At 41.2% G+C, this 10,493-nt stretch overlaps 1 protein-coding gene across 3 annotated transcripts; it reads right to left on the minus strand.

The window, feature by feature from the left end:
• Positions 1–655: 655 nt before the first annotated feature.
• fbxl5 (F-box and leucine-rich repeat protein 5) lies at positions 656–9,479 on the minus strand. 3 transcript variants are annotated; one of them, XM_071486819.1, is made up of 11 exons: positions 9,361–9,479; positions 8,406–8,621; positions 7,435–7,530; positions 7,029–7,224; positions 6,048–6,233; positions 5,770–5,895; positions 4,922–5,076; positions 4,733–4,815; positions 3,804–4,538; positions 2,539–2,687; positions 656–1,495 (listed from the first exon to the last, which is right to left on the minus strand). In XM_071486819.1, the coding sequence occupies exons 1-11, from the start codon at positions 9,442–9,444 to the stop codon at positions 1,419–1,421; spliced, it is 2,103 nt and encodes a 700-aa protein (XP_071342920.1). In that variant the 5' UTR covers positions 9,445–9,479; the 3' UTR covers positions 656–1,418. The 3 variants fall into 3 exon arrangements, with proteins under 3 accessions (XP_071342920.1, XP_071342919.1, XP_071342921.1); XM_071486818.1 differs by having other exon boundaries at positions 935–1,495; positions 6,030–6,233; XM_071486820.1 differs by lacking the exons at positions 656–1,495; positions 2,539–2,687 and adding an exon at positions 2,761–2,921 and having other exon boundaries at positions 6,030–6,233.
• Between the last annotated feature and the right edge of the window lie 1,014 nt (positions 9,480–10,493).

Consider the following 10,493-nt stretch of genomic DNA (forward strand, 5'->3'; position numbering starts at 1 on the left):
CCATCCAAACAGTGAAGCATCAGCCTGTGGGGGTATTTTTTCAGCAGCAGGGACAGGGAGACTGGTCAGGGCTGAGGGAAAGCTGAATGGTGCACAGTACAGAGAGATCCTTAATGAAAACCTGGTCCAGAGCTAAGGACCTTAGACTGGACTTGGGGACACCTCTGACTGTCCATGAGGGGCCCAGCAGAGTCCTATCAAAAATCTCCTGTAAATGTCTTTCCACTGATGGTCCTCATCCAACCTGACAGGGAAAAATAAGAGAAAACCCCCATATCCAGGTGTGCAAAGTTTGTGTCATACCCAATAAGACTGGAGGGTGTCATCACTGCCAACGGTGCTTCAACTAAGCACTGTGTAAAGTGTCTGAATACTTATGTTAATGTGATATTTTCAGTTTTTCCTTTTAACACATTTCCAAAATTTCTAAAATTCTGTTTTCATTTTGTCATGATGGACTGACTGTAGACTGATGAGGGGACAAAGTGAAGGGGCACTGTACCAATACTCATGACTAAGACTTAAACAGTGCTGGCACTTCACAATCCAATATGTTATTGAAAAATAAACTATAGTAGAATTATTACTGTATTACTCATCGATGGCATCCATCGACCTGACTTAATTCTTCTGATGGAAATAATGCAACAATGCAGAGAGGTCCCATGCCATTTAATGCCAAACATCTTCTGAAATACCAACAAAGACTGTTCAGGACACAGGCCTGTAAACTCCCATAACGCTGGCTGAAAACCTTCTGTAGAGAGACCTCCTGTTTATATACAGTAAAATGTCAACCTATTAAAATGTTAAATGTCTTAATTATCTCACATTCAGTGTTATTCACTTCATATATGAGTGGTCATTGGCTCATTGTTGTATGTGTAGATCAACATGACAGCAGTTCACAACAGTCAGCATCAGTCTAAGGGGAGACAGTTCACTCCTGTTTAATTTTCCACATCACCCTCTCCATTCAATGACAAAGCTTGTTTAAGATAAAAACAGGTAAAACAACACTTTGACATTACAGTCAGTCAACACTCTGCTGATTAGAAATGGGTCAACTAAACAAGGGGAGAAGCATACTTACATAAATTAGTATAGTTTTAGTGAAAAAAATTTAACTACAGAAAACACTGCGTACTTGGTGTTCATGTTTCTCTAGTTTTTACTTTTCAAAACCAAAAAGGAACCAGGATGTACATTTGCAGAGGCTTCAATCTATTATCCTCCCTTTACTGTTTTCCTTCTCTAAAGGATTGTTTCCATTTAATATAGATGGAAATGGAAAAAACAGGAGCAAAATTACAGTTTCATCCAGAAACATTTTTGAGTGACACAAAATACAGCAAATGGTATTCCCAGGATAAAGTGCAATAACAAGGACACGTGACATTTTAGGAGAGCAGGCAGGATCACTCTCCAGAGCGACAGCAGGCTCTGAAGCCACACTGCAGGTTCTGGCAGCCGCTGGCCGTGTCTGCGTGAGGACCTGGAGAGAAACACCACACAACGGTCATCTGCTGAACTGCATGTCATGGCACAAGTTCAAAAGCTTATACACACCCTCATATCCACAACAATCTAATAGTTTTCTTAATTCTAAAGTTCTGTAAATGAGATTTTAAACAATATGGCAGCAAACGACTATTTTCTATGTAAAGATATAGTGGAGTCATGGCGTCCTGAGAAGAGAGCAAAGTCTTGCCGCCTCTATGTGTGATGTAATCCAAGTTTCTTTGGTCTTTGTTTTAGTAGCCGGTCTGGTAGCACGTGCATGTGAGTCCCTCCTGTTAAACTGCTGGCCCCCCCCACATTTATAAACACACAGGCTCTGCCCACACATGAGATGGCAAAGTGCAGTAAGCAGCATTCAGGTGAGAGCCATCTTCCAGAGTTTCTTCCACTAAAGAAACCATGTTTTAGTCTTAAAAGACCTCTGACAAAAAGATGAGCCCAGAGCACAGGCAGACTGTCAGCCAGAGGACCATCAAAACATCCATAAAGTGGAGCCAATACTGGTCTGACTTTACTGAGATGGAGAACCCTACAAGCTGCTAAAGGCTCCAGCTGGTTTTCTACTCCTCCATGTGTCAGTTACTTGATGCTACATGTCAGTATTCATTAGTGATGGCTAGAGCAGGGGCAAACAGAGGCCAGAGGTGTGGCTGACAAAGCATTTGTTTTGATCTGAGATTCTGATGGTTTAGTGCGACATCTAGTGGCAGTGATAATTGTTTACAGAACCTTTAAATAAATCAAATGCACAGCACTCAACTGAAAGCATCATACTGGCTGCTGTAATGCCCACTTACCTTCCACCTCAGCAGCACCGGTTACTTACACTTGGACACATGCTATGTGAGTGGGGTTAGTAATATTTGTTACAGTTGCCAAACAGTGTAACAGGTAAAATCATTTCTGTCTCCAGAGTTGAACATTAACACAGGTCAAATATCTTTGTCTAGATCATGGGCGTGTATGATTGTGTGTTGCAAAGGGAAAAAATAGCCCTGACAGGTTCACTTGTGTTACCGTTGATGTTGTCGCAGTAATAGAACTGTTCGTCATTGAGGGAAGGACAGGCTGACACTAGCTCCTGCAGCCCCACCTCAGTGATGAAGAGACAGCCGGACAAGTTGAGATGCTCCAGGACAGGAAGCCCTCCACGCTGAGACAGAGCCCTGGAACAAACGCAGTGCAATGCAACCTCATTGTAGGTTCAACAATGTGCATGACAACAGTGGGAACATGATGAACACTGATAGTCCAGTACTGTTGACTGTAGCAAATCTAATATACCATGCCTTTCTCTCCTAATAAACTGAATTCAGATAATAACTGATGGAAACATAACTTGATGAGGATTTCTTCTTCTCCATTTTACGTAACCTCACTCACACTGGATCTCACCCAAACTGTAAGAAGGGTTAAAGGGAGGAGGAGTAGCACAAATGACTCACACAAGTTATTACAACATCAGCTGCTTTTGACAGTAACTACACTCAGAGTGGGAGATCTGGCCAAAAAATCATGGGACCATAATTTTGAGCAGAATCACAATCTGTATCCTATTTCTGCTCTGATTTTATTGTGAAAGTCCTGACCAAAAGTTGTGGTTCATATCTTTTCTTCCACTTTGACGCTTGTTTGTTTGTCTGCTTGCCTCTATTTTTCACTCACAATACTGTTTAGAAAGTGTGTCACAACCAGTCACACTTTTTATTTATGAGATGTTACATCTATAAGTGTTTGATTTGAAAGTTCAGTCCCCACTGATGAGCTAGCCTGGCTTGTCTTTCTTTGCGTTTCCCTGCCTGCAGGCAGGTCTCCTTGTTCCACTCAGGTGGAGAACTGGTACATGTGCCTCTATGCCAAGCTCATCAAACCTGTAGAGCAGAACAAGGACTGCCGTTGCCGGCTGAAGTTAGCGGGCTAATGTGTAACCATTAACAATGGCCTGGTTCGCAGTGATTTGAAATTGACTGTCTAAATATATCACCTTTTGATGACACAATGTGTACAATTCATCTGAATAGACAAAGGCCAAACTATGATCGTCCATGAAATAAGCTCATCAGATCTCCCACCTCTCACCACACTTGCCATTAAAATGTTGCTTTGAAACTGCATTAATGCTCCTGACAAAAAGTGGTGTGTTCCTGTGATCACAGACAACTCATTCATGTCACTGCTTCACATTAGTTTCTAAAGATATTGACCACCAAATAATCAATGTAAGTTGGAAAATCATACAATTTCAGGTAAAACAGAATAAAACAACAATGCATGATCTTTACCTCAAACCCAAATCAGTGACTTGATAACATCCAGAGAGACTGAGAAATCTCAGTGAGCGTTTTGCCTCTGACGGATTAGTCCTGTTTTCAGGCTCCAGACACTGCAGGCTCCCAAATGAGGAGCATTTAGTCCGAAATTCTGCAGTGATGTTTCTGGTGGTGCCTGACTCACACTGGGGCCCACTAAAAGTCCTGAGGGCCATGTCACTAGTGCAGCAGGTTGAGTGACCACAGAGCCTTTCCCCAGACATGGCATATTGCTGATGTAAATAGGAGGCATTTGAGCCAGTCCTGTGCCCACGCCTCTTGCTCCTCCTGCAACAGCATGAGCTTCCCACTAGCTGCGTCTCAACAAAGCTTTCTGCATCAGGAAGAGACATCCCACCACGCCGGCTCCACGCTGCAGCATCTTCAATATCAGCAAGGTCTGAGGAGTCCAGTACCCACACCTGTGTGGGTGTGCAGGCCGCGCCCCAACGTCCAGTCCCCTGCTTGAAAACAATGGCATGCCGCTTTCGTCCAACTGCATGTAGGTTTCTCTCATCCATGAGTGTGATGGGTACTGGGGAGCTTTTCAGGAGCTTGGCTCGCCGGTCTGAACGCTTGTCAAAACAGGTGGAAGTCATGAGGTCACCCAGCCCAACAGACAGTTTCTTCAGGGTGTAGTCAGTGATCTTCTCACACCCCGACAAATCCAGGTGCTCCAGAGAGAGACAAGCCCCAAGAGATGACCAGCTGTAAGAAGGAGGATAGAAGGAACATGGTGCTGAGTTTCACGCATACATAAAAAAATTTGACCGGGACTGGCCTTAGGCAAATTTAGCAACTTAATCTTCATACACTGTGAACCTAGGAAATAAACTTTAATAATGCCAAAGCTACTGTGCATAATCACTTTAGGATACATTTGAATTATTTTTAATAATTACCTGTCAAATGCAACATCTGTAACGTTAGTCTGGGTCAGATCCAGATGAGTAATATTGGGGCAGAGGCCAAGGATTTGACGGACCTGAAAAAGGACAAAAATATAGTCAACATTCATTTCCACAAGACAGTGCTGTCTAACTGGGTACTGGGCAATTACAGTGTGAAAATAAAGAGTTTGAACTCCATACCATTTTACTCGACACTGTAGAACTGTATGCCAGAACCAAGGACTTGACAGACGGACCCACAGCTGGCAGCAGGTTCTGGATAATCCCATTCAGCAGCCTCTTTTCTCGCTGAGCAGTGCTAATGGCCACAGAGCCCACTGAAAGGCCCGTCTCATCTGACAAGGCAACGAATGATAACACGTACGACATAATTACTAAATTTTAATATAGAGCCAGTTTGGATCATTGGCTTTATAGAATGGTCTACTAAGCATTGCCAGTCACTATGCTGCAGGTCTGTTCACTACCTGAGGTCTGGAGGCAGCATCTTTCAAATTCATAAAAGGTGAATAAATGGTTTCACCACAAAAACATAAAGGTGGGATGCTTTGTTTGGGCAAACACATTTAGATTTTATCACACTATGGTTTTATTAAGCTAACAAACAGGACAGCCAATCAGAAACTATTGTGCACTGTTTTAACTGGAAATGTCAAACCCAGCTGCCCATGCCTCTTGATACCACAGTTAATGAAGACTAGTTTTTGTTGACTTTTTTTAGATGCACAATCTGATAAGATTTCATTACATCAACCTCTCTAACAGCTGCAAGTGTAAACAAATTCTTGACTGATACACTGCAGAGTATTAAAAACAGTGCTAGCTGTGTTTTTAAATTGCACACACTTGTGATTTAATGGCTTGCCAAAGGCAAGGTGAATCTAGCAAGAGCACAAATGACACATTTTGGGCAGCTTCTTTCTGAAAAGGACATTACATGTTTCAAGTGCTGCATTAACAGTGGTTGTACAACCTTTTTTAAAAATAAAATTTTAGTCACGAACAGAGGTGTAAAGGCAAAACCTCACCAGACTCATCAACATCAGCATCCTCATCCCATTCCTGATAGGCCCGACCCTCATTCTGCCGACTCTTCACCCACTCTTCATCTGGCTCTTGGTCAAGATCTCCAGGTGGGCCACTGTAATAATCACCTACATGATAGACACACAAACATGTATCAGCAGTGCATCACCATGATATACTTCCATGAAAGCAATAAAGTAAATTGCCCAAGAATGGTGATTCTAAATTGCCAGAAAAATATTTTGGTCCATAAGATAATCACCAGCCTGCAGCAGCATACCTCTGGCCCAGCGCACAGGGTACAAGTGCCTCCACAGAGAGCCAGTCTTAGCCACCTCTGACCAAGAGCTGCAAACCTGACTGCAGCGACACAGATCTTCAGGGCCCAAGTAATGGAACAACCTCAGCATAATTTCTGTAGGGAGCTGGGAGATGTGGGCTGAAGAATCCCTCTTCTTTTCCAGTTCTGAGGAAGAGGACAAAAGTGTTTGGCTTGTAACTCAAGTACTCCAATTGCGAAATGAGCCTTTTACAAATATCATCCACTTCCAAGACAATTTATCCTTTAATGAAGCTAATGACTTAAATAGTTTAACATTGTACCATTTACGCAAAGGGCGGAAGAGAAGGAAAAGCACAAGAGTAAATAATAAAGGTGAATTGACTGAATTCCATTTAGCTGCCTCAGTTTCAGGCTGTTAATATTGTTCATGCTGGCTCACTGGAACACTTGCTGCTAGTATAATACAACACTATTGGACTGTTTTCATTTTTTATTCAAACAGGTATTTTTCATCAAATCTTGACCTCAAGCCAAACAGCTCAAAGGTATAAAGAAAAAAGGTAACAGATCTTCACATTTTAGAAGCTGGGACTGGCACTTTTGGTGTTTCTACTTGATAAAGTATCAAAACTGTCACTAACTGTCCATCCCACAATATTGTTTGCATTAGTTAGACAAACTTTTCTATGAGCGCACATTTGAAAAAAGTACAGACTTGTGTCTTTCTTCTTCTGAGCCTTCTGTACACAGACAAGCAGGGTGAGCGAGTCATTCATTTACCGGCTGAAACCAGTGTCTGGAATTTTCAAATTCAACAGCAATGGCAATGGACACGGGTGACAATGACAACTAAAGATAGTGCTCCGCTTAAGGCTTGTATATCCATGAACCTCAGGTATGAGAAATATCTAAGATCATGATCCTGATGACCACCAGCTTGAAAAGAAAGTTTTAACATTTGTGACTATACTCACTAACCATAGTCTGTCTTCTCGTGATCAGCATATTTGAAGGCCTTTTGCAGCTCCTCTGCCTGGCTCCACAAACTGAAGCCCTTCAGCACCTCAGCAGCACAGTCCCACTGCTGTTGGCTGCAGTGTTGTGCTATCACCTGTTTCTTTATGTCCTTGAGCTCCTCATAGGTGAAGTACTCCATAAGCATAGGCTGAAATACCTGCAAATAATCTACTTAGTTTACAACAAGCTTGAAAATGTGCAATACACTGAGTTATGGATAAAGACATTTTTAAATAGGTTTCTATACATTTATTGTCAGTTTTCATCTGTCCATGAACATTGAATTTAGTCTTACCCATTCTTTGAGAAATCAATTTATTAAAGTATGTTTACATTAGAAACATTTAGAGATTTGAACATTTTGTACCTCTTCTTCTTCCTTCATGTGGGGCAGAAAGTCCTGTGTGAAAGCTTCTAGCCTCTCCTTCAGCTGCTGGGCATAGTTAAGCTGCTCATATTCACTCTAAAAACACACAACGATTATTAATACATGGAATCCCTTGAAGAACACGGCTGTTGACACTTCTTTACAATACTGTCTGCAACATCTAGTAATATTTTAGTATTTTTCATCTTAATTACCAAATGTAATTAAGTTACATGGCTGGATTATTAGACATGGAAAAGTCAGAATAAGGTAATCCAACTATTGAAAAAAAATGTCAGCACAGTATTATTATCTCAGGAGAACATCTTTTCGTTTAGACAGAGTGCTAGATCTCAATCCAAAGCAGAAAAATATTCCTCTCTGCTTTACAAACTGACTGGGGCAGAAGCGGAAGTTAAGATTTACACAATTGCATCATTCTGGAGAGCACATTTTTTGGTTTGGCCATGGCTTGGGAGAGAACAATAACTCTTGTCTCCTGTTAAGCAGATCACAAAAACAATCCTCCCTCTATTATGCAGTTCAGTTTACTTCTTTCTACATTTGGCCAATTTCTTATTAGATTAAATCTCAAGTTTTAAGCCCACAGAATTGTGACAAAAACATGGTTTATGTAATTGTATGCTACAATTTGTCACATAGCTTTGATATGAATTACTCTACATTTAAAAGGAACAGAGTGTAATTTCCTGTCTTTATAATTAACACTTGTACATGATGTAACTATTCTGGTACTGCCATCTTTGTGTGTCTAACATAATAGTTATTCTAATGACAGTGTGTTAACCCACCATTGAGTAAGAAGTATCAGCTGAGCCCTGCAGAACTCATATGACTCCCCTTAAGTAAAGCCTAGTATTTTTTCTGCTGAGTCATTTATTTAAAACAGGTGAAGAGTTCAATTATCTATCTACAATGATCTATACTTTAAAATAAAGAGCTATATTTACCTTAACGCTGTGCAGCCCTTTTTCAAAGAGGGACAACATCTCTGAGAGTTTGTTGTCAGAGTGCACATTGTACACAGTGCAGCAGCGCTGTTGCAACAGGCCAATGATGCACTCATTCTCAATCTGTTCATGCATCTTGAACTCCTTAAAGGTGGCGCAAAGTGACTGAAGAAAGGAGCGGAAATCATTGTTGTTCGAGAAGTTGGTTTTTGACAGCTGAGGGAAAACAAACGAGAGATTTATCATTAAAGGTCATTTGTGTTTACATTGAGATTTTTAAGATAAACAATCATCGACACTTCTGCTGGTGGCGTTAAATCACAATGGTAGTTCGTTCTTAAACCCCCCCAAAAAACAGCTGATGAAGCGTTATGACACAGAATGTAAACTAACATTACAGCAGCACGCTGTATACGTAGATTGCGTTAGCGCCGTGTATTAGCTTGTGTAGCTAAATGTGCTTATCTGACACGTAACATCTAACGAGCAGATTTTAACAGGCAGTCTGGAAACTCTCAATATTAAAGCCGTAACAACGTGTGTTGGATCATTAGAAAGTGTGTTGTGACGCTTAGAGCATGTTACATAACAAGCTATCCTGTAAGTTAGTTAAGGTGGCTAAAACTATTAGCAAGCCTTAGCTGTTTAGTGGGTTGGTTATTGAAAATTGATTAAGAACAAACTAATACATGCCCCAAAGTGCTGGTTAAGTAAACAACCACATGTAACGCCAACTTCCCGTTCATAAACCTAACAACGGAGCAACCGAACGGCCCCAATGTAGTCGTCAGACATTCATCCGACGGTAGCATCTGCTTCGCCTGACTCAATCCTGAGTTTTACAGAAACAAGCTAGCTAGCGTGCTAGCTGGCGTTCACTCGTCCGTGGGCCAAACACCATCACATATTCCGTCGTTAAGCTACAAATTAAACTCCGACATTTATTTGAACACACCTTATCGCAGTATGAGCCCACCAGCTGCTTCATTCGCCAGTGTGGGCCAGTGAAAACATCCACCTCGTCCGGGAAAGGAGCCATTTTCACACTGAACCTCAGTGCGTCATCTGCACTGTCTGCGATACAATCAAACAGGAGGCGTGGCGAACAAATCACATGACCACTAGTTATAAATGTGGGCTAATTTATCCGCTGTCCAACAGCACAAATACTGATCTGATATGGAGTGTATGGATAAAAGGTTATAGAAATTACCAGTTGTACCGTGTTGTCTGTCAGCATCACAGCCCGTCTGAGACAACACATTCTTGTCTGTCTGACAGCACAGCTTGATGGAGCCAGCATCATTGTATAATTACAGGACGACACACAATCGTACTTACTGAAGTTAGCTATAATGGATGAAATAATCATTCTCTTTGACAAAACTACCGAGATTAAACTCACAGCTTTATGAAAAACCCTGATCAGTTCGAGCGTAGCTCTGCAGCATGTTCCTTGATTTCTTTGCAGACCCAGCATGAGGATCTAGTCATTCTATTAACATGGACAAGTACGAAAAGGTGAAGAAAATTGGGGAAGGTTCATTTGGAAAGGCCATCCTTGTCAAATCAAAAAAGGATGGACGCCAATATGTCATCAAGGAGATTGGCATATCTGGAGTAAGCTCATATGTGTAGTATTCCATTAGATTCACATGTCACCGGCCATGAGAGCTCCCTTTTACCACAATTCTCTCTCATATTCTCGTTCCCCTGTTATAGAATTTTCACTGTAACCCCTATGTGTAACTCGAGTGGATATACGCCCCCAGATCAGTAAACATGTTTTGAAACGCTTAAAAAAAGAGGTTCGAAAATGCAATTTCCATACTGTCAGATTTCCTATCGTTACTGAGCTACAAAAATGTTTGTTTTCGCTCCTTGAGAAGCGAGTGTTGCAAAATGTTCACAGATAACTTAATATCCAGATTTGAAAATACACTTTATTGTGTAGCTATAGCTATCATATAGCTATACATACAGTATATCGATGTTATGCTTTTTACATTTTCTCTGTGTATTTCATATTTTTTGCACAAGTGCATTTACAATGTTTCTTTTCTTTCCCAAAGGAATATTCGTCGTCTC

This window comes from Trachinotus anak, unplaced genomic scaffold (assembly GCF_046630095.1).
Source record: "Trachinotus anak isolate AG129_WGS33_773 ecotype Australia unplaced genomic scaffold, CSIRO_AGI_Tana_v1 ptg000010l, whole genome shotgun sequence".
Lineage (NCBI taxonomy): Eukaryota > Metazoa > Chordata > Actinopteri > Carangiformes > Carangidae > Trachinotus > Trachinotus anak.